Consider the following 24,505-nt stretch of genomic DNA (forward strand, 5'->3'; position numbering starts at 1 on the left):
TAAGAGAAGAAAAATAAGCTAAACCAAAGAAAATAACAAAGACAAATAAAACCTCATAGCCTGGGGACAAGCAAAAAATAAAAGTACACTAAATAAAATCATGAACATCTTCCGACCAAGAAGCAGTACAAGCCCTAATGCACAACCGAATGAGCTGGAAAATAATCATAGCCTCATGAACCTGACCTCCATGAAGACGATGATTCTGCTCTGGCCAAATAAAGTAAACCGTAGCACACCAGAGAATACGCCACAACTTTTTCCTCACCCCCTTCCCTATGTCCTGATGGCAAATCTAAGATAACTCAACCCCCAATACTAAAGGGTAGAGAAGTTACAGAAATTTTGTTATTCAAAATGATCCAAAATACTTATTCTAAAAAAAGTAAATGCTTAGAAACAGCCTAAAAAATAAAATCTTCAAATTGGAATACTAAAACGATCACATAAAATAAAAAAAAATATATGAGTCTATAGTATCAAATGTATCATTATAACCACAAAAATTTCTCATCCAAGCATTCAGAGTACTTCCAGACAAAAATTAAACACTAAAACAAACTACATTTGGAAGATATAGCGTATGATAACTCAAAAACAAAAAATGAAATTTCTCAATAACGTAAGAAGAGAGTAATCTAGAAAAACCCACTACTTGAACGAGCTATGAAAAACCACATGTTCTTCGAACCTTTCCAATGTTGGTTTTACAACAAAGGATCTGTAAAATCTCACGCATTCTTCTTGAAGAAAGCAAAGATAAATACTTTGTAAGATATATTGCCAAGAGGGAGAGAAAATTATATGAAACTTCTTACCTTTATTCAATTTGATTGACTAATATTTATAGTCTAAAAGGAAGCAAAAAATTAGTAACCCACTAACTTAGTGCTTGCTAAAACTTTGGACATGATTATAAAACAAATAACCAAAAACAATAAATAGAAAAATAACTTAATTCTTCCACCTATTTAGGAAGATCATGGCAAATTAATAGCCCACACTACCCCCCTAATTCTAACATGATTCTAAGTTACGAACACCAAGTAGTTGACGCATAGCAGCTAACTTTACTCCCGTCAATGCTTTAGTCAGAACATCGGCTCGTTGTTCTCCAGTGTTGACAAATTCAACGATAATTTATCCATTCTCGACACACTCTCGAATGAAATGAAAACGTGTATCTATGTGCTTGTTGCGACCATGAAATACGGGATTCTTCATGAGAGCTATTGCGGATTTGTTATCCACAAATAATGTTACCGGCCTGGGCTCCATTCCGACTATCTCGCTAACAAGGCATCTTAACCACAATGCTTGGCAAGCTGCGGTAGTAGCTGCAATGAACTCGGCTTCGCAAGATGATAGTGCCACGGTCTTTTGCTTTTGCGAATTCCATGAAACCAAGCTTTCATTTAAGTAGAATGTTATTCCACTTGTGCTTTTCCTCCCGTCGAGATCACCGGCTAAATCACTGTCAGAGTAACCGAATATATTGAATTCTCTGGGACCTTTCGTATAAGTGAGCCCAAAATGAATTGTCCCTCTCAAATACCTAAGTATTTGCTTGACCACCTTGTAATGCATGGTTGTAGGCCTTTCCATATACCTACTCGCCATCCCAACAACATATGAAAGATCTGGCCTTGTGTTCAGTAAGTATCTAAGACAACCAATGATGCTTCTGTACTCCGTAGCATCAATTGGTGCTCCTTCCGTGTCTTTATGAAGTTGTGTCTGGGGTTCCATCGGGTACTTTGTGGCATTGCAATCAGCCATTCCAAACTGGGACAAAATTCTTTTGGCATAAGTTGGTTGTTTGAGCAGGATTCGACCCTTCTTTTGTTCAACTTCAATTCCTAAGTAGTAAGAGAGAAGGCCTAAGTCGCTCTCAAATTTTGTCATCATTTGTTGCTTGAACTTAATGACCTTTTCAGTGCTACTTCCTGTTACAATGAGATCGTCAACATACACTCCAACAAGAACACATTCCTCTTCTTCTCTTCTTGTGTAGACTGCTTGCTCTTGAGTGCATTTTCTAAAACCAAGACCTTTGAGACTCCTATCAAGTCGAATGTTCCAAGCTCGTGGAGCTTGCCTCAATCCGTGAGAGCCTTTGACAATCTATACACCTTGTGTTTTTCATTTGGAACCTCAAAACCCTCCGGTTGAGTAACATATACTTCCTCTTCCAATTCTCCATTGAGAAATGCCGACTTCACATCTAGATGGTGTACCTCCCAACTTTGGTTTGCAGTGAGTGCAAGAATGACTCGAATGGTGTCAAGTCTTGCAACCGGTGCAAAAACTTCTTCAAAGTTAATGCCTTGTCTTTGTACATAGCCTTTAGCAACCAATCTTGCTTTTGTTGGCTTTTTGGCCCTTAATCTCAAATTTATTTATTTTAATTATTAAATTAATTTATGTTTTGATGATAACAAATCTGATTTTTTTATTGATAATTTTATTGATTTGAATAGACCATATCGTAGAGCTTAGAAAAATGATTCTAACGCCTCTTGAATCACCCAAATCGAAGTTCAAATGAAGAAAATATTGCTAAAAGAAGGTTAACGGAAAAATACCCGAGATGGTGACGTGGCGACCAAGCATTCAATTTGAACCAATTAGAGAAAGCCACTTGGAGCAATGGAGTAACAAATGTGGTTTTTTTGTTATGTTTTATTGGCTTTTATAAAGAAAATGAATTTAAAAAGAAAATGATTTTAATATTATTATTTTTCTTTGTGTCTAACGGCTAGTTTTTTTAAAAGATGGTGAAGTTGCTTTATTGATTTCTTTTTAAACAAAGTATTTTGAAAACACATATTATTATATTATTATTTGTATTGTGTGTAACGGCTAATTAAGTTTAAATCTCAACCATTCATTTTTCTTTTACTTATATATAATGACCCAAATGATTTTGAATTTATCTTTCCTCTCTTTTTAAATACTTCACATTTACACAAGATCATTAAATCTTTACAATCCTCAAAAAGTGCAAAAAGCCAACATTGTTATTCTCTCTAAAGCTTCCAATTTTTATTCTTTTCATCTTATTCTTGAGAGCTTCTTATTATATTGTGAGGATTAAATTTGTGAGCTTCAAATTGTATACTCACTCTTTTAGAGAGTTTTTCTTTTGCGTGATTTAAAAACTTCAACATATTGTAACGGTTGGATGCTAACCCGTGGAAAGGATCAGGTTTGCTCTTGAACCCGAAAAAGGAGCAAGAATCGGTTCGGCTCAAATCCGTGGAAAGAGTCCAAAGAAGATTTTCAATCAAAATCCCAAGAGGTGCTTGGGAAAGTGGATGTAGGTTGAGTTTAACTGAACCACTATAAAATTACGGTGTCTTCTTCTCTAACTCTTTTCTAATTATTTTTTAATTTAATTTTAGTTACATATTCTTATTGGTTGAGTTTGATTGCATACTTCCATTCATATCTTTTTATCAATCTTGTTATTTAACAAAGTTTACAAAGTTCTTTATTTAAATTTTAAAAAATATCTAATTAGTTGATTTTACTTTTTATTTGTCAAAAAGTTTATTTAAACCCTATTCACCCCCCTCTAGGGTTGCCATACCGATCCAACAGCTTTGTGCTTGACAACTTCTCCATTAGGGTCTTTCTTCAATTTGAACACCCATTTTAAACCAATGGGTTTGTGTCCTAGTGGAAGCTCGGTCATACTCCATGTGTTGTTTTTCTCAATGGATTTTAATTCATTCTCCATTGCTTCGTACCAGCGACCCTTTGTAACAGCTTCTTGGTAACAAGTCGGTTCTTCGGACACTACCATCATCACCTCATTCTCTTGTTCATCACCACCTACAACTTCCTCTGTGTTGGCGTAGATGTCACTGAGAGATCTTAGACGGACCGGTGTGTTCGTCGATGGAGGAGATGGACTGGTCTCTCCAACCGCAGGTATCTCAGTTGCATGTGGTAAGGCATTTTCAACCTCAGTTTCTGCATCCTCCAAGTTTTCGAACTCGTCAGAATAAAATTGGTCCATTACCTGAAACTCTGTAATCTCCTTACCGTCACTAACAACTTCGTTCCAAGCCCATTCAAGATTCTCTTGAAAAAGAACATCTCTACTAATTTGTAGTTTTCCACGGCGTGGGTCATATAAGCGATGAGCTTTGCATCCTTCTTCGACACCAAAATATACCATTGGTGAGCTTCGATCGTCGAGTTTCTTGAGGTGAGGGGTTGTTTTCTTTACATATGCCACACAACCAAAGACTCTCAAGTGTGCAAGATGTGGCTTTCTACCCATCCAAGCTTCAAATGGTGTGCATTCTCCAAGGGCCTTCGTTGGAAGACGGTTTAACAAATAAACTGCGTGTCTCACTGCCTCTCCCCAAAATTTTGCAGGCACATGCATGCTTTTGAGGAGTGATCTCGTAATCTCCATTACGGTGGGGTTACGACGCTCTACAATGCCATTTTGTTGTGGTGAATATGGAGCGGTGAGGTGTTGTTCGATTCCTTCTTTTTTGCAAAATTGAGTGAACTTTGTAGATAAGAACTCACCACCTCAATCCGTCCGGAGCGTTCTGATCTTGTACTCCGTCTTGTTCTCCATTAAGAGTTTGAATTTCTTGAATGCTTCAAATGCGTCACTTTTTGCCTCCAACATATACAGCCACATCCATCTCGTGGAATCGTCAACTATCAACAAAAAATACTTGTCTCCAACAAGAGTACATGGTGAAATCGGTCTGCATATATCAGCATGGAGGAGTTCTAATGGCTTCTTTGCTCTATATGTTGATTGACGGGGGAAGGACAATCTGACTTGTTTGGTAATCACGCACGCTTCACATAACTTGTTCGGTTGAGTCACTAGTGGTACTCCAACTCACGTGCCATAACCATGTTGGATCTTCTAGGCTTGTCAGAAGGCAGACTTGCTTGAGTGTCTTCAAAGTTATCTTGTACAAACGATTTTGAGTTCCCTTCACCGACATCAAAAGCTTCCCACTCCTATCAGACACTTTCATGATATCTTCTATCATTTGCACCTTGTTTCCATTTTCTGTCATTTGTCCGAGGCTTATGATGTTACTACATAATTTTGGAATGTAATACACCTCTTGGAGAGCCTTCTGATCACCGTTCTTGCACTCGAACATGACTGTTCCTTTTTCCATGATCTGAATGGTTGGTCCATCGCCAAACTTCACCTTCCCAGTGAAGCTTTCATCTAATTCTTGGAACTTCTCACGATGACCAATCATGTGGTTACTAGCACCGTTGTCTAGATACCAAACATCATTATTTTCTCCATTCTTGTCGTTGCAATACATCTCTGGCAACAACCGCTCTTTGTTGAGTAGTATGGCATCCTCCTGATCACATCTAGTGCGTGTCCCCTCCTGGGACATGGCCATCATCAAAGTCGGTTCTTCTTCGACGACACAAGTTAGATGAGATTCCTCGTCATGACCTTTTCCACGATATTCCAACGCGTAATGTCCCATCTTGTTGCAAGTGAAACACTTAATGTGACTTTTATCACGAGTGCCATTTCCAGTGTTGCTAGTGCCTCCCGCACTATTTTGACGCTCAGTGCCACGACCACGTCCTCGCCATCTTCCTCGATCGATACCACTAAATCTGCGCCCTTTGTTCATCGAAGAGTTGTCACCACTATGTCCTTTTTGTCTAGCTTTCCATTCGGCATGGGTAAGTAGGAGTTGTCCATCGGTGTTGTTATTGTTTTCTCGGAATCGTGTTGTTCGTTCCTCGTATGCCTTCATCCGTCCAATTGCTTCTTCAAACGGCATGGTTTCGAGATCTTGGAATTGCTTGATTCCGACGACAATGGGAAGATATTTGTCGGGGACGGAATCTAGGAGCTTATTGACCAATGATGAATCCTCAAGTGCAACTCTGAGGGTGGTGAACTTGCTTGCTAATCCGCTGATTTTTCCTACGAACTCATCGATCGTCTCAATTTCCTTCATCCGAAGAACATTAAACTCACTCTTCAAGGTTTGAACTCTCGCCATCTTCACCCGCTCACTGCCCAAGTACCTTGTCTTGAGACTATCCCATATTTCCTTTGCGGTCTTCTTCTTAGCGATTTGTAGAAGCACATCTTCCGGGATGCATTGGAGAATGTATGCACGTGCCTTCTTGTCTTTCTTCACATCCACTTCGGCTCCTCTCGCTGGCTCTATTGCTTCCCAAACTCCTTGGGCATTGAGGATTGCTTCTGCCTTTATCGTCCACACCGTGTAGTTGTGTGGAGTTAACATCGGGTAGAGAATCGACATTCCACCATTCTCCTTTGTTTGTTATGAGGTGCTTGCCATCTTCGTTGGAATATGCGATGAGAAGACAACCTGCTCTGATACAAAATGTTGGTTTTACAACAAAGGATCTGTAAAATCTCACGCACTCTTCTTGAAGAAAGCAAAGATAAATACTTTGTAAGATATATTGCCAAGAGGGAGAGAAAATTATATGGAACTTCTTACCTTTATTCAATTTGATTGACTAATATTTATAGTCAAAAAGGAAGCAAAAAATTAGTAACCCACTAACTTAGTGCTTGCTAAAACTTTGGACATGATTATAAAACAAATAACCAAACACAATAAATAGAAAAATAACTTAATTCTTCCACCTATTTAGGAAGATCATGACAAATTAATAGCCCACATCCAAGATCACAAGTCAAGAGAAAAAGAAGGCCACTAAGATTCAGCATATATTGATAACATATAAACATAGTAAATAGTTTATGATTATTTCAGAATTTCAAAATATTGATAACAATAAACGAACCTGGTGATTGACTGAACAGTAAGCAACAACTCTGCAGCGACCACACCATCGGGTGGCCGAACCAATGCAACGAGTTCCACGTCCCTTGCCAATGCACTCCCTTTTTTTTATTATTGAAGAGTTAACTCAGTACGAATCAGAGCAAGACAGCAGTCGGAATCGTTAAGGATGTCATGAACAAGGAAGCATGATGAATGGAGCACGACGAACGGAGCATGACGAATGAAGCACGACGAACAGAGCGTGACGCATGGCGAACGGAGTATATCGATCAAGAAGTGTTGTTTTTAAACTGATTAGGCAGTGATTTCAAACCGAGTACAAATGAAGTTCTTCCCCAACGGCTATTTCGAATGGAGCATAGCAAATGACGTTTTGTTTTCAAAGGAGAGTCGTGAAGGATATGAAACGACAATTTCATTTTCGAAGGAGAGGTGTGAAGAAGCATTTTGTTTTGCTAGTGCTTGTCTAACTACAATCCACGCGCGTGTTTCTTTTTTTTTTTCAATTATTTAATAAACTTGAAGTTTTTAAATGTCAAGAAATTCGGAAAATTACCTCTCTTTCGGATTTACATAAAAATTCTTGACGTTTTAAAACATCAAGAATTTAATAGATTTTTTTTGGCATTTTTAAAACGTCGAGAACAAATATTTATCTCTTGACGTTTTTAAAACGTGTCAAGAACAAATATTTATCGTTTGACGTTTAAAAAACGTCAAGAATGTCAAATTTATAAAAATTCTTAACGTTTTAAAAATATCAAGAATTTAATAGATATTACTTGAAGTTTTTAAAACGTCAAGAAAAAATAAATATTACTTAACATTTAAAAAACGTCAAGAAAGTTGAAAAATTGTCTACATCCACCTTTTCATAAAAATTTTGATGTTTTTTTTATTTAAAGTAACCTATTTCTTGACGTTTCTTTAAAAAAAAAAAGCCCTTTTTTTTTGTAGTAATGTGTTTTTTTTTAAAGAAATTGGATATCTATTTTTTGAAAGAAACGTCAAGTAATTAAAACTACAAACCTCAAGAAAGCCCTTTTTTGTAGTAATGTGTTAGGTAGCTTCTAAACGCTTGTTAATTTGGAAGTGTTATATAGATTTTTTAGTTTAAACTTAGATACAGTGAAAGTTTGGATATTGAATACTTGTGAGGTGTGGCTTATTGATGGAGTAAATTTAGCATTTGAGAGGGGGAATATAAGACTAATTATATGTATTTATATTCTAGGTCTTTAATGATGGACAATGGTTAATGAAACTTAGGAATAAGTTCTCAATTAAGTATAAATAGGGAGTTTTCCAATTTTTAGAAGTTGCAAAGTATCACGTCGATGAGTACGGACGGACAATGTGTCAATGCAATAAATGTATAAACTCAAATAGGACTCGTTAGACGGTGTGAAGAGACATTTATTAACGACTGGGATATGTCCCTCCTACACAGATTGGGTGTATCATGGAAAACCATTGAACTTCTATATAAGTATAGATAGATTTGATTAAGGAAATAGCAGTGACCCTTTCCATGAATGAACTAGCATTGACCCCTTCCATGAAGGAACTAGTAGCAACTTATTTCCTTAAGATATAATGCAATATTGGGCATGCATGCTACATGATTTACAAGCTTTGATTGAACACGAAGAAGAAACGGCTAAGGAAGGTTTGGACAATGAAATGTCGTTTAATAGTGGTGTAGAAGAGGAGACGGAGCATATATTTCAAGAGTTATTAAACCAAGCACGTCATGAGCTATACCGGCTATTCAGAATTTTCATCTCCTGAATTTGTTTAGATGCTTTTAGAGTAAAGTTGTTCGTGTGTTTTGGGACGCATATCTCATTTTTTCATGAAAGATGAGATTTTATGGATTACTAGTTTAGAGATTAGTGTTATGATTACTTTTGTTGTTTATGATATTGTCAATGACAAGTATAGGACAATACAAGGTAAATTATTACTGATATATTCTCAAATTTAGCTACAGTAGTTGACACACACATATATTTTGGATGCAGATATGGTAAAGTTAAAAGGGCTTCATGCAAGGAAGAAAGAGTGGGGTTGTAACAAAGTTAATTTCACTTCCATTTCTATTTACCTTGAATTGTTGTGTATTTGGAGTTGACATTTTTGTGATGGACTCTAATAATTAATAATAAAGATATGGGAATTAGAAAGGGGATATTTTTTTGGTTGATCAACCAACCAACAAGTTATCATTCATGCAAATTCCCCAACTTTTCAAACCTTATAAATAAGGATCCTTATGAACCTAATTCTTTTTCTGTGGAGAATTACAATTGGTATGTAACTAAAATGCGTGTGATATTATTATTATTATGGAAGTTCTGAAGAGAGATATGGGTATGATAATAATAATCCATGGTGCTCAAGACTTCAAGAGTTCATCTACATACACTTTCTTTCTTTATAATGATACTCTCATCGTTGAAGTCAAAATTAATAAAATTTCCAGACCTTGAAAACACTACTCTTAATTTACAAGGATATATGGAATTAATATATTAATAAAATTTCTATACCTTTTCTTTTTTTTCATGAAAAAATAGTTTAAACTATATCTCCCACCCCATTTATACATGGCACATTTTTTAAAATAACAAAATAAACTAAAATACTTGTAAATTTTGGATTCTACCTATCATACTATTCTATCACTATAGCATATGATTGACTATCACGCATCAAATTTGTTATAGGTTGTAAAGATTTTGTAAAATTTGTTATTTTTAAAAATTCCTCTCCTTTAATCTCGTATAGAATTATTGAAAAATTATAATTTTTTTTGTCAAATTATTTTTTTATACTCGAGGAATAAAAAAATCATAAAGCTTTGATTTTATTTTTTTTTACCATTAATTTTTTTTTCAAATTTTTAAGTTTTAAAAGATAATTCTAGCTTTCCAATTTAGTTAAATTGACCAAGAAACAAAATGGTATATATATTTTTTGACATGGTCGGGAACTGATAGAATTATGTAAAGTATTTCGTAGAGTGGTCTTGAAGGATACTTAACTAAACAGCCTTGACAAAAAAAAAAAAAAAAATTGTAGTTTACCCCCTTGACGAAGCATGGGTGTCGAACCCAAGATAGTGTAAGATAGACACTTTCTTGAATGTAATGATCGAGAAGAATGACATTAGTAACAAAAATAAAAGAAAAGCATTGAAAATAACTTTTGGAAAAATTATAAGGCAAAATGAGAAGAGGAATTTAGTTTGCAATACAATTCACGAAAAGGGATTAAAGATTGAATTCCATGTAGAGAAATGAGTAATGGACTTAGGCATGGATCTAATCTTATCATTGAATCAAAGAAAATAAAGGAAGTTGAATCTTGCTTAATTAAGAGGGGATTTTTTATTCAAGATCAAATTGCTTGATCTTGGAGGAATTTTGACTCAAAATTCAAGAAATGAGATGAATTTCATGGGGATTAGTTTAATTCTTACGATCTTAACTAAACCCGTAATTGTTATTTAAAAAATATTACAAGATCATTCATAATATTGCAACCAAGGATGATTCTGAAAGGTAGAGAATTTGGAAGAAATTGGGAATGATTTTTGGAATAACAGTGAATTGAATTGAATTCTATATGAATTTGGGAGATTAGGGATATTTATAGGGAAAATTGGGGGATTACAGCAAATGGGCCCAAAATTACACTCTCAAGTCTCGAGAAATTTAAAAAAATTGACAAACAATTATGATAAAACAATTATGATAAAACAATTATGATAAGAATTGAGAATAGATTATCTTTAAACCGATGAAGATTTGCCCAACAATATATTAAAAAAAATTATTTGATATATATACAACACTAACTATGTATATATTAGCATTATACTCAAATAAAGGAACCATTAATAAAGGAAAATAGATAAATTTGATAACCTAATAATAATAATTTTAAATAATAAAAAAAAACCTCAAAAAGAAAAAAAAAAAAAAAGGAGTATTTTAAACCATAGAAACACAAATGTCTTTTAAAACTTTTTCTAAGAAGTATTTGTATATAAGTTTCTTTAGTTTGTTATTATTATAAAATATATTTAAATTTTATTAAAAAAATTCAAGGTTTGATTAGTGTCGATAAGTTGGTCACTGGTCGACGGTGGTCATCGAACTTGGTTGTCGAAAGTTCGTCGATGGTGGTTGGAGATTGGCTGGCAACAATCATTGGAGGTGGTGTTCGAAATTGTTCGACGAAATTCCCAAAACTTTGGGTGGTTGACAAACTTGCCAACTCTTATACAAATAAAATAGGGTTGGGGGTGAAGAAAATTGAGATGAGAATAAGACTGGTAGGAATAAATTTGATAAGTGTATATAGTTATGATGTATTAACTAGCAATAACAAATTATGGTAAGAGTTGAGTTGAAGTGAGATATGGAGAAAGAAAAAAGAAAAAAGTAATGATTTTGGATGGGTATAGTTGATGGAAGAGCATGTTTATCTCATACTCTCTTATTCCTATTCACATCCCAATTATTTTAATCAAAAGGTTTCTTAACGACATTAGATTATTTTAAATCCTAATTATGGTCTCCATTGTCTGAAACAAAGGTAGAGTTAGAGACTTAATACTTTTTACTCTCATTCCAAAAAGCTACATCTGTTTTAGAATGTGGAGATAGGCCATCAATTAGGTTTTATAAAGGATATAATGCCAAACAAAACAAATTTTATCCTTGATAGTTTGCGCAGAGTGAATCAATTTATTTGTTTATTTATTTCATTTTATCTTATTTTTTTGCACAATTATTGTGATGCATTAAATATGCACATATAGCTTTAGATGTTATTTACTTTTAGAACTATATTAATGGGTTAGATCCTGGTATATGACGACTTTCAATTTTAATTCTTCATTGAACCGAATTAGATTGTTGCTACAAATTGTACAAATATAAAATTTAAAAAAATAAAAAACTCTACTTTTCAACTTTGTTTACGAATTTCTATTATCAAACAACTAACCCAAAAGCCACTCTCATCTTTGCCGTTCTTCCTCCAAAGGCGTTAATACCAAGGAAGCACAGCAGATCATGTTAACAGTAACAACGAGAATCTACAGTCCAATGGAACTTTTGACTCAAAAAAGTGATCAAATCAAAACGTCATCCCTTTATACAATTTCTATGTAATTTCCACCCTAAACTTCTTGTAGAATCCTTAAGAAAAGCTTCTCTCCAGTAATTCTACAACATTCCATCCCTCCACATAAAAAAGAAACTGAAAATTAAAACTGCAAACTGAATCACTTCAACATAGAACCATTTGAGCTATTAAAAGATTTTCTACTTCTATTGTCCCCTATGGAATCAAGTTCACAGCAAATTTCCATAGATATGAATCACCTCTATTCTCTCATCACATCAATTAACGAAAGAAATCCTGAAATCAACGGCTTACCAATTTGCATCATAATGCAGACTGCATCACCAGCCAACAGCTCTAAGACTGAGAATAATGTTGGGACGACAATTCTTGGCCTTACTTTTCAGGCAGTTTTGGCTTTGTTCATTACCTCGTCCACTTCATCTCCTCCGCTTTTGACACATCTCTTTGGGGCTGCAGTCTTGATTAGCTTTGCAGTTTCATTTCCTGGAGTTTTCCTCCAAGATGGATTCCCGAGAATCGCACTTCTGTTCGAAAAGATCGGTGCTCTTATTGCTGCAATTGGTGTGTGCATCCTAGCAAGTCTTCTAATCCATCAGAACTTTGCTTGGATCTCTTGGCTGGCTTGTGGCTTCTCCTTGATGGCTTTTTTGCTATCATTTAGAGGGTAGTTTCATCAGATTATTGGTTCTTTAGCTTGTTCAGTAAGATGTTAATATCATCTAAGAAACAAAGATGGCAGCATCAAGAAAGATGGGTCGTCTCTATGGTTCATACAAATATGGAGGAACCACATATTGGCTGAAGCTTAGTCATCCTAAAAAAAATACACAGATTTGGTAATTGGAAGTGGAATTGGAATGCCAATGCCGCAATGTTGTTATATTGTTAGCAAATATATATAAGTATGTTCTTCATCTATGTTAAATGGGGATATAAAATGGAAAAAATATGAGATCAATCTTTACAAGAACATTAGCAGGAAAGGAATTCTCCAGAGCTTAAAAGAAAAGTGTCCAACCTAAACCATATTAGAAAGTTAAAACAGAATTTCACTTTTTCGTCTCTATTTCTAACTCTTAACCATTTGAATGCAAATAAATGAGACGAATAACAAGAAAAGGAGAGATGTATATTGCAAAATGATCAAAAGGCCCGTGGGGGAAAATTTCCCATCACTGCTGGAGAAATTAAAAGAAAACAATCAAACTAGAAACATAAGCATTAACTTAAAAAAAACTTCGAACCCGTGAAAAAATTGTTACCGTCACATAGAAATCTCTTCTTGATCAATTAAAATAGCACTCTCTCGAAGCATTACATCACTTGCATAATTGAGCGTATATTACACTTAAATGCTTCGAATTGGGATGATTAGAAACCAAAGGTATAGACTCCTTAGACTAATAGATGCAAGACAATTGTACTTTTAATATTTTACCAAAACTCAACAAGTTTCCTACGGAACATGAATTTTAGAGCTCCAGTATTTATTATTTCCCCAAAGTTATTAGGAAATATTCAAACTGATAGAGATAAACATTGTTCAGAAGAAGGAAATAGATTTAGAAAAAAAGAAAAACAATAATGGTAACCTTACCTTCAAATAGAAATCCCAATCATATATATCCTATGATGCAAAACAGATGCAAAACAGCAGAGCAATTAGAGAACTTTGAAGACTAGAATGATGTAGAATCCAAATAACAAATGTTGAGTTTACACTTATGTAGAGGCTGCCTAAATAAGCATGTGAATAATAAATAGGAAAAAGAAGCATTATTCATCCATGTAAACATCCACACTCATTTTAGAAACAGAAAAAAATCAAATTTTAATTACAGGACTAAACGAAAGTCCTAGGATTGGCACACAATCTAAAAAGCAAAATCTAAACTAATGATGATATTAAGTGAGCTTGATGAAAGGGAAACAACAATCAGAGAACTTTAAAGGCTTGCACGAAATGGGTAAGCACATCATAGCTTCACCTCAAAAGGCCTCATCATCTCGAATGGCTATTTTACATACTTTACCAAATAGAAAAGAGTGAGATCAACTAAGTAAAATGTTTTCTAAAGATAGGTTACAAGAGGTCTTTAAAATCGAAGACATCGAGGAGACAAAACTTAACCAAAGACCAAACGGCAAACATCATCAATAAGGGCCCTCCCCAACCCACTAAACACCCTGTTATTTCTGTCTCCCTCAACCCATGACAAAGTTGCAACTTAATAGTAGTCTGAAACTGGTTGGAAACCATTGACAGGCCACTTGAGTGTGTGGCAGCAATACCACTCTTCTATCTTAATGAACAGATCCATAGCTTTATGAAACCAATATTAAAAAAAACAAGAAAACATAAACAATAAAGAAATCGACACAAGGATTTACACAGTACATTAACAGTGGGTATTCAAGTGCAGAAGGAGAGAGTAGTATATTAATAGAGATTCAAGGCCTTCCAACAAATAGTATGGATATCAAATTGTAGGATCCCACAGACCAGAGTGTAACATAACAACATCAAATGGGTTATAACTTATAAGCACAAGAAACTAAGAAAGAAAATGGCAGGGTGCCCTAAGTCAACCTAAAATTTGACATCACAAACTAAAAAGTTAGAACATAAACCATAAGAAACTCCACAAATATGTTATTATCACGAGTAAGTCTTGACACAATTTTGCGATAATAGGCATTAAAAAGTACTTTTTCCAGCACAAGCAAGCCATTGTTTGTCGGAAGAATAGATGATCCAATATGGGATATCAATGACTAGTAACTAATTCGAACAACTTCTACTTCACCTGCATAGAAAAGGATCTATGACCTAAATAGTCTTCATGGGCTCTGAAATCCAATGATTTAGGTACCAAGCGAGCAGTAAATCAAGGGCAATCCATGATATATACTCATGGGTTTAACTTTTAAGAACTTGGACAGCACGTTCAGGTTACTTGGGTCACATACATGGTTACAAAAATTGAGATTGTTGGTATACAAGATCTTGTGCTGGTGGCTGTTGATGACATATTGCCATGTCGGCTATTGTTCTTGTTTGTCTAAGTTGTATGGCGTCCAACGATTTATCTAACGTCAATAGATAAAGTTTTTCCTTGTAGGAGATGAGTTTTCTAGATTCTAGAGTTTAGGACATACTCATTTAACATTTTTGTCCCTTTTGTTTTGTTTTATTTTATTTTATTATAATCGATCACAATTTTAAATATTGCAAAATTATCGTTGATAGACTTAGATCAATCAATATTTGCAATATGGTCCATCCGTGATACACTCCTACCTTTAATAGAATTTGACAAATTTTGTTATATTTACAAATTTTTTTAAATGTTGCTACATACTCAATTAATTTGAATCTAATCGATAAATTTGCAACTATCTCATATAATTAAATAAATATTGACAATCACAAGTATCATTTTTTTTCTTATATTACAATTCTAGTTATTTTCAACCAGATATTCAAATTTAAGTTTAAGTTAATATTCTAGTAAAGTTGATGTTTTTAAACGGTTGGCATAAATGGTGTATGTATAAATTTAATAATGGGTTCAAATTGTTATCAATATGATAGAAAGACGATGTTAATAAATGATTAAGAGGTCATGAATTTAATCTTATATAACTTATTTAAAATTCAATATCTTATCGGTTTTCATACCTAGATATTGTACGAATTGTTCCATGAAATTAATTAAAAGTACTACTTGCTCAAATCTCACTTTGTCCCATAGCTACATATAAAGTCTGTGACACAATACTATCACGTACATGAAAGATTTATTCACCGCTATGTTAAAATTCATACCTTACCCTACCCCTAAAATGATAAATTGGCTTATTTTTAGAAATAAATAAACTAATTAATGATGTTGATAACTACGTTAAAGTTTATTCGTAATCTATATATTATGAACTTGCATAATAGTATGTTGTTCATTTTGATCGATCTTTAAGGTTAACACAATTTTCCAACTCATACGTTCACTTGTAGGAATAAGAAATGGAATCAAAAGAAATTTTTGCTTGGAGAAAATCAAAATTTTAGAAAATGAAGAGAAGAACTCCCAACCTAATATAGTTTGTTGAGAAACTACCCTTAGAATCATCAAACATTTGCAATTATGTTCCATATTTGTGGCTTTCCAATGTATGAAAATTAATTGAAACTCCTCCATTAACCATCAAAAAGTTGGAGCGATAGGTGCGATTGACAAGGATGAATGTCAAATGAAAAGAAGAAAAACATACTAAATAGAAGAAAATATTGAGATGGAAGTACAAAGTCATCCATCTAAGTGACAAATAGGCATGTTAGAATTATTAGACATAGTTCTTTATTATCTCATGGTATATCATCTTTCTCGCTCCATTTTGACAATTGTATTATCGGTAGGAGATAATAGTTGCTATCACATCGGAACATAAAATCGTAAAAAGGGTTCGTTTGGTAACTTTTCGTCTCCAATTTTGTTTCTATCTATGCTTTCTTTTATTTGAAAGTTTGTTTCATCTTATGGATTTGGTCATTTATTACAATTTATGATACATATCTAGAAAACAAAACTATATGAATATGGGATAAATTAATATTATTTTGATGTCTTAAATTTAGGCAAGGGTCTATTTATCACTTCAAAATTTGACTTCACATTCCGCCTAGGTTGACAGTCATGAAATGTCAGAAAATGAATAAAGTAATGTTGTTAGGTGGTAGTTGAGCTAAACTATTGTTAGCAAGTTTGACATACTTGATGACTAAAAATTATTCGACATATTATAGCTTTTAACTATAATAGTATATGTTTTTCGGTTGGCACCAACGCTACTATATTGATGGCCAAAAAGGGAAAAAAAATCAACCACAAATAAATTATTTAAGGGTCATGAGTTCAATCTTCGACGATCATCTATCTAAGATTTAACATATTTTTAGTATTTTTATATTCAAATACTGTAGGATTAGATGAATACGTCATTTCTTAAAATTATTCATCAGTGCACATAACTAATTTAATTTCCACACTCACGAATAAAAAGAAAAGCCTAGCATTCATAAACCATATTAGTTTACTTTAATCATGTTGTTGCATTTCAATAGAGCTAAGCGTCGTTGTAAGAAAACATGCAAACACATAAGCATGTTAATAAACTAGTTGAGTCACGTTTTTCGACTCTACTAGGATGTGGAACATATTTCATGTGCCACGTCGTCCTTAGGATAAAAATAAACCTCTACTTTTTTCAGTAGGAATTGCACTAGAACTAATTGGTATACCAACACTCAATAGATATACTTGTTTGCTTGAAAAACTAAAAGAAAACAGAACTTGCCAAAGTAGGGAGAGAGAGAGAGATGAGAGAGTTTGAAATGTTTGTGGTGTGTCAAATGAGAAGAGAGGTGGGTATATATATTGCAAACCCTAGTTCTTGAACTCCCTAAAGTTTTAGGTGATAATCTTTATGAGAGGTTAAGTGTTTGTTATTCTTTGTTAGGTGGGAAGAAGAAAATAAATTTAGCTAAGTATGGAAGATGTAGTTGATGGCCAAAAAGGAAAGAATAAGGCTTGTTGGTTGAGAATTTAATAAGTCTTGAGAGGTTATGCTCAGGGCTTAGTCATTGTGAGGATGTCCTAGACGAGAGGGTTGGTGCTTGGCGTGGAGATTCTAGGCGTTGGGGCTTAAGACCAGACGAGATAATTCCAAAGAGGTTATCTAGGCGATGGAAACTAGTAAGTGAAAGCTTTGTGTATTATCTTTTGACCGTGAGTGCAAGCTTGGTGAGGAGACTTGGGCTACGTAAGGAAGGGCTTACACGCTAGGAAGCTTGCAGCCAAGGAGATTGTAGGCGATGGGATTTGCGAGCAAGCAAGCTCTAGGCAAGAGGAGGATTTAAGCATGTTTTAACTGTTTTACTTATAACATGGATTTAAGCATGTTTCTGTCATTTCATTAGCCACTCGCTGGGCTATTTAACTCACGTTTTTATATGTTTTCCAACTTTCAGGTAGAGATCGTGGAACCGATACCTGACTCCATTTTCCAATCTGCTAGTGGCATAGTTTTGAGTCCCCTTCAATATGTATTGCTTTGAGTTAGTCTCTTAGGTGGTTTGTAAGCTTGGAGTTTTGATCATGGGGTGTTTGAGTTTGTTTAGTTTAACTTTGGTGTTGGCTGTTTGTATATATGTTTATATCAGACTCGTGATGTTTAGTATTATGTAATTTTGGGCTTCACTACAGTAATGTTATGTTGTTTAATGGGTGAATGTGTGTCTTTATGCTCCACTGAGTTTCTATTTTAAGTTAGAGATAAGTTTATGATCGATTGGTGTAGTTGAGGTAAGTTGTGATATCTGTTGACTAGTTGCATCATCTCTTAGGCTAAGAGTTTGTGGCTTGGAAGGGGGTGTGACATATATAGTGGATGGGGAAGGCTACCAACGGTCTGGTAATAATGAGAGTAACTGTTCGATATTAAGACGGTCAAAGAAAACGGTCCAACAATCTAATGAAATTAATATAAAATTTCAAAATAAATTTATAGCAGAAAAAAATTATTTTATTCACTCGAATGGAAGGTGGTGACACGTGGAGATGTTTGGAAATCCACTTTTGCCTATCTCCTCACATCTTCCAAAATCTAGGTTATTAGGGACGTGAGAAAACCTAATTTAAATAAAATAATATTTGAATTTTTGCTTTCTAAAATTTTTGATTAAGAAAACCAAAGTGAAAAGAAGTAATTTGAACATAACCAATTGAGTAAAATCTGCCCCATCACAATTCATAATACACTAAATACAGCACAATATCACACCTTTCTGCTGTGACAGATCAAATTCTACCCTCTTCTGATAGACACAACATTGTTACATTGAGATTGGTCCAATACCAATCAAAATCCACACCGTACCTTTAGAAAAAAAAGAAAAAAAAAAGACCATACCCTACCATACTTGTTAACGATAATTTTAATCTCTCAAAAATAAAATAAAAATGGAAAAGAAGAGACTGAGATGATACTTTTTTGAGAAGTGGATCCAAATGAATATTATGATCAGCCTAAAAAAAGAACAAATAAAAGTTAAAAATAACGAGACCAAAATAATCTAATATTTAAAAGAAAGAATGAAATTTAATTTTATAAACTTATTTTTTAGTCTAATGATTACGTGGTAGAAATGAAGAATGAAATTTAGAGTTTACAGTTGGTTTAATGTGAGGTTATTTGACAATAGTAACCAAATATTGAGTTAGGGTGAAATTGAATTGAGTATATGGTTGAAGATTTGTGTCACACCTTGACCTTTTACCCTATATTAATATTACTCATCTTCAACTAACATTTGTATTTTAGCCACAAAAATTTAAAAGTAACTCAGCCTTCAGCTTTGCCTTCACGTGTTCAGCTTTATGGCTCTCAATCATTCGTCTCTCTACAGTAAATCAAACTATCATACGCCTCTCGATGCCTGCAATCAACACCCGATCCTTCCTCAATTCTTTATGTATAATACTCTCTCGGCTTACGTTAGCGATATCCACTCTCCCATGGTTGACTCTGACGCCTGAAATGGAAACCGGTGGTGGTTATACCCTCTGTTGAAGTCTTCGTTTCTCACCGGCATACTCCACGCATCCGGATTTTTCCTTTTTCTTCAAGGTAAGCATTTTTTTCTCCCGACAATTATGGTTAAGGAATCGATTTGAGAGCGGTTTTTGTACCGGATGGATTTTTGTTCTCCATGCAGTGTTTCTTCTGTCGGTTCCTTTGGAATGAGATTTTGTGTTCTTGAATTAGGTTTTTCTGTTTTTGGAATCGTTTCTGGAATTGCAGGTGCTAGAATGGCTAAATAAGTAAGAGTAGGGAGTTTGTGGTTTATAAGAGTACTGTTTGTGATGATTTCCAATTTATCAGGTTTTTATAAGATTGAGCTATGGGGATGATGGATGAGAATGTTTGCCATCGAGAATCTCAAAGACTTGAAATGCAAGAAATGGAGTATACTATGAAAACTTTGACTAAACTAGAATTGGACTTGGCGTATTCATCGGAGAAGTTGATGAATCTTCATGTGCTTCTGATGTGCCTACTTGCTCAGGAGAATGATTTTGAGGCTATGGATTTGGTGCATGATTATATACCGGATGATTCGTTTGGGAAGGTGTTGGTGTTTGATTTTTTGTCCGGCTTTTTGGATTCGGAAGTGAGGGAGCTGGATAGTTTCATGAATACACTCGAAGCAGAAACAGTTGATGCCCGTGGAATGGTATCTACTTGCTTACAATCAACTGAGGTTTTCAGTGTGTTGGAAGGAAAATTGCTTGATTCGGAGAAGTCGCTTGTTCAATCCCGAAAGCAGATTTTGGAAGTGAAGATGCAGTCAACCAAATTGCAGAGAATTGTTTTAAGCAGTGGAAATTGTTCGTGATTTTTTCTTTTTATTCAGTTTTTAGTGACCTTAGATGATGAAGAATTGACTACTTTGTAATTCTGAATGCTCTGCCTTTGTGACAGGGAGATTGGAAGATCCGATGATGTCGTCACAAAATGATCAAGTTTTCAACATAAACGGGAAATCAAATACAATGACTGAACAGCAAAGGCATATTTTAAGGATGCTAGAAAAATCACTTGCAAGGGAGCTAGATCTCGAAAAGCAGTTGTCTGAATCAAAGCAACGAGAAGAAGAGCTCAAAATGAAGCTACACTATACTGAACAAGTTGCTTTGAGAATGGAAGAGACTGCAGAAGTTGTTTGGGGTAGGTTTTTAGAGGCAGACAATAGTGTCGAGATACTCATGGGGATTTCAAAGGAATTTGTTGGCCGCCTCCAGCTTGTCCAATTCAATCTACATGGTTCATTTCAACGTGAGAACGATATCAAAGCTAAATTTCAAGATTGGACGGAGCAGCTAAATGCAAAAGAGGTGGCTATACAGAAGCTTGAGAAAAGGAATGCTGAACTAATTGCCAAGAATGCTGAACTAGATAAATTGAGGGAAGAAGTGAAGTCCCTTGAGGAACAGCTTAAAGAATCTAGGCTTGATCTGAAAAGTGCATATGACTCAAATGAAGCAAGTCAAGATCAGCTTATTGAAATGGAAAATCTTGTTGAGACACTGAAAGAAAGCATCTGCATATCAGAAAATAGAGCAGAGGGTGCTGAAACCAAGCTTACACAGCTACAAGAGACAAACTTGGAACTTACCGAAGAGGTGAGTTTTCTTAAAGATAGTGTAAGCAACAAAGAGAAAAAGGTTGGTTCACTTGAAAAGCAGTTGAGGGAACTAGAGATTCAACTGCAGCATGCAAAATCATCATCAGAAGCAAGTCAGGAGCAACAAAACATGTTATATTCTGCAATATGGGACATGGAAACTCTCATTGAGGATCTTAAATCCAAAGTATCTAAAGCTGAAAGTAAGACTGATAGTGCAGAGGAGCATTGCATTATCTTGTCTGAAACCAACTTCGAACTCAATAAAGAACTTACTTCGCTCAAGGGTCAAGTGGAGTTCTTAGAGAAATCACTGGATCAAGCCAATGGTGAAAAATATGCAAATGCAAACGAAATTAACTTGAGTTCCAAGTTTGTCATGGACATGGTGCTCCAACTAGCTGTTGAAAGGGATCGGATTCAGAGCCAGGTATTACTTTACAGAATCATTTAACCTTTATAAATTTGGCTATATAAAGATATTCAGTTGGCTGCACTCATCACAATAATCTAATAAACACTTAACTGTTTCATCCATGTAAGACTGAAGAAAAAACAGATTGTAAATATTCTTAATTTTCAATTGCAACACTTTTACCCAGTGGCCTCTTTGAATCAACTGTTGCTTCTGCCTTCCATGATTTCAGTAAGTTGTTGGAAGCAATTTTTAATTTTTCATGATATTAAAGCTCGGTCCTGAATGCTGATAAACAGATAAAGTAAGCTGAATTAGTTTCAGCTATAATATTTATTTTTTCTACATACAAGAGGCATATTTCTCGAGAGCTCCAGAAAAGTCATCTCGTCCAAACTCTATTTGCTCATGCAGCTATCCATTTTGACGAACGATAACAAAGCTCTGATTGAGAAATTGAAAAATGTAAGAGATAGTGCACCTATAGTCACACTTCACAGAGAAGACTACGACGAGAAGGAGCAGTCAGCTCCAAAGAAGGATGTAAATATACTGGCTCAATGATATCTGAGGAAACTTTTATGAGTCTTTACGAAAAGGGGTCAAGAGGCAGGTAGTCTTTCTTGTAAATCAAATTGAATTACTTCATGAGTACGTACAACAACCAATTTGCTCAACTGAAGAATGTTTGTATCTATGATGTCTGCTTCTAATTCTACTACTTTTTCTTCTTCTTGGGCATCAGATTACTAAAGCACCTTATAAAAGCACACCCAAGTGTTGGGCTGAAGGTACTTCTTCTGTATCCATCAGTTAACATGCTGAGAATGTCTCAAAACCTAAAGTTGTGAGGGTGGCCAGGTACAAAGATTTTTGTGTGTATTCTTCTTATTATTTTGTTTTACTTCTTTTAGTATCACTGTATTCTTTTATCCAGAGTCTTCCACGTTCTATGGTTTTTTGTGGTTAAAATTTCCATGGCCTTTGGACCCAAAGAAAAAAAAGGAAAAACTTTCATGGCCATTGCCCCATGTATTCCATTGTTGTTGTCAAATAGATTTCTGTTAGGAGGTTGTGTTGGTGGCTTTCCACTTATAGTGAGATTGTGCTATATTCTCTTCATTGGTCAAATGTGAATATAAAACTATCGTATTTGGATGTAGATATATGTATTTGGATTTGGCTTCGTTCCCTCTTGGAACTTGAATTTGAGGGTGTTTTGAAACTCACAGTAACTGACGGAGGGTAATGTATTCCTAAATTCATGTTTGAATTGAGTGTTTTGAGCTCGAATTGAAATATTAAACTCATTCATTTGGACAGTTTTCTATCTTTGTTTTCCATCGTTTATTACAGTTTCATTTTTGTTTCCCCTCAACTTAACATGCATTCTAACACTCCTATGATCTCTTATAATTATGTTTACATTTCAGTTCCTCAAATACCTCTTTGTATTTTATTTGGTTGATCTGAGATGTTGTCATTTGAGCTAACTTTCTCTCCCTCCTTTTTTTGGTTACATTTTTCCGTGCTTCTACTTTGAGCCTTTTCTTTTTGTTAGTATTTCAAGTCTCTAGTTATTGACTTAGTTAGAACATGAAAGAAATATAATAGATTACTATTATAGTCATTCTGATCATAGTATTAGATGTTTGTCGACATATTGATAGTCACACATTTCTATGAATTTGATATTCACGTGAATGGTGAATTGATATGTTCATCAACAACATCAGGTTTCTATCATTTTTCAAAAGAAATATATAATTATTTGGTTAATCTTCGTAAATGTAACAAACCAACGATATATTTACTGACTGTGTAACAAAATGAAAATGCTGGTCATTTTTTAAAAAAATATTTCACAAAATATGTACAAAGAATACTTAAAAAAATCTAAACGATCATATTTAAAATATAAGCTATCTTTAAAAAAGTTAAAAATTTGGAGCGTATCAAATTATCGTGTTTCAACAAATTTAAATGATCAATTGTGTAGTGAAAATAAATCTTGTATTGAAAAAATGGTTTAGATTTGGCTATCCAATCTTTTAGATTTGGCTACCATATTTAAAGATAGAAAAAAAAAATAGAATAGTCAAATCTATCTAAATAATTGATTTCCAAATATATTAAGAACTTGATGCAAATTGATCTTGCATCTTTTTTTTATATATTATAATGGTCTGGATTCTTTTTTGTTTTTAAAATTGTTTGCGCAAATATCGTGATTATTTCAAACCATTTTTAAAATTTTTTGTCCTAATTTAAAAGTTTGAAAATTAGATTGTTTTTAAAAAAATTTATCCTAATTTAAAAGTTTGAAAATTAGATTGGGTGACAAAAATATGTATTTATAAATGCAACCATGGCTTTAGTTTTTAGATTTTGTAAATATTAGCAAAAGGCGTAGGATTTTTATTTTATGTTTTATACCACTTTGCTTTCCTTTCTACCCATCTCTCTCACCTAATTTCTACCAATATTTTTTCATCCACATCTTTTATCTTTTCAATTTATTTAACTATCTTCTCTCTATATTTGATTTATATGTTTATTTATTTATTTATTTACTTCCGTCTTTTTGTTTTTAGATTTTCGCCTATTGTTTTAATTCAATTAACATGATAGATCTTTTTATTTCATTTTAATCTTTATTCTATTTTTTCATTTGATGTATGAGATTTTTTTCATCTAAGTTAGGTTATTCTATAAATTGATGTATCAAATTTAAACTAGATTATATGACAGTTATATATAATAGTTTTTGTTGAGTGAGAAGTGAAATCGTAATTTTGGTTAAGTCATCCTATTTTAACTACAAAATATCTCAAGTGAATCGATAATATAAACATCTGTATTCTTATGAAT

General features: G+C 34.0%; 2 protein-coding genes across 5 annotated transcripts; one reads left to right on the top strand and one right to left on the bottom strand.

The window, feature by feature from the left end:
• Positions 1 to 4,835: 4,835 nt before the first annotated feature.
• LOC116403908 lies at positions 4,836 to 6,296 on the bottom strand. Its single transcript, XM_031885853.1, has one exon. The coding sequence runs from the start codon at positions 6,294 to 6,296 to the stop codon at positions 4,836 to 4,838; it is 1,461 nt and encodes a 486-aa protein (XP_031741713.1).
• Positions 6,297 to 19,361: 13,065 nt separating this feature from the next.
• On the top strand, positions 19,362 to 22,956 carry LOC101222192 (WPP domain-interacting tail-anchored protein 2). Of its 4 annotated transcripts, none has more exons than XR_004216825.1 (5): positions 19,362 to 19,661; positions 19,917 to 20,422; positions 20,517 to 21,649; positions 22,049 to 22,285; positions 22,380 to 22,956. XR_004216825.1 is itself a non-coding variant. In XM_031885828.1 (5 exons), exons 2-4 carry the CDS (start codon positions 19,936 to 19,938, stop codon positions 22,196 to 22,198), a joined length of 1,770 nt encoding a protein of 589 aa, XP_031741688.1. In that variant the 5' UTR covers positions 19,362 to 19,661; positions 19,836 to 19,935; the 3' UTR covers positions 22,199 to 22,247; positions 22,380 to 22,956. The 4 variants fall into 4 exon arrangements, 3 of the variants coding, with proteins under 3 accessions (XP_031741688.1, XP_011654564.1, XP_004149502.1); XM_031885828.1 differs by having other exon boundaries at positions 19,836 to 20,422; positions 22,049 to 22,247; XM_011656262.2 differs by having other exon boundaries at positions 22,049 to 22,243.
• Positions 22,957 to 24,505: the final 1,549 nt, after the last annotated feature.

Source organism: Cucumis sativus, chromosome 5 (genome assembly GCF_000004075.3).
Source record: "Cucumis sativus cultivar 9930 chromosome 5, Cucumber_9930_V3, whole genome shotgun sequence".
Classification (NCBI taxonomy): Eukaryota; Viridiplantae; Streptophyta; class Magnoliopsida; order Cucurbitales; family Cucurbitaceae; genus Cucumis; species Cucumis sativus.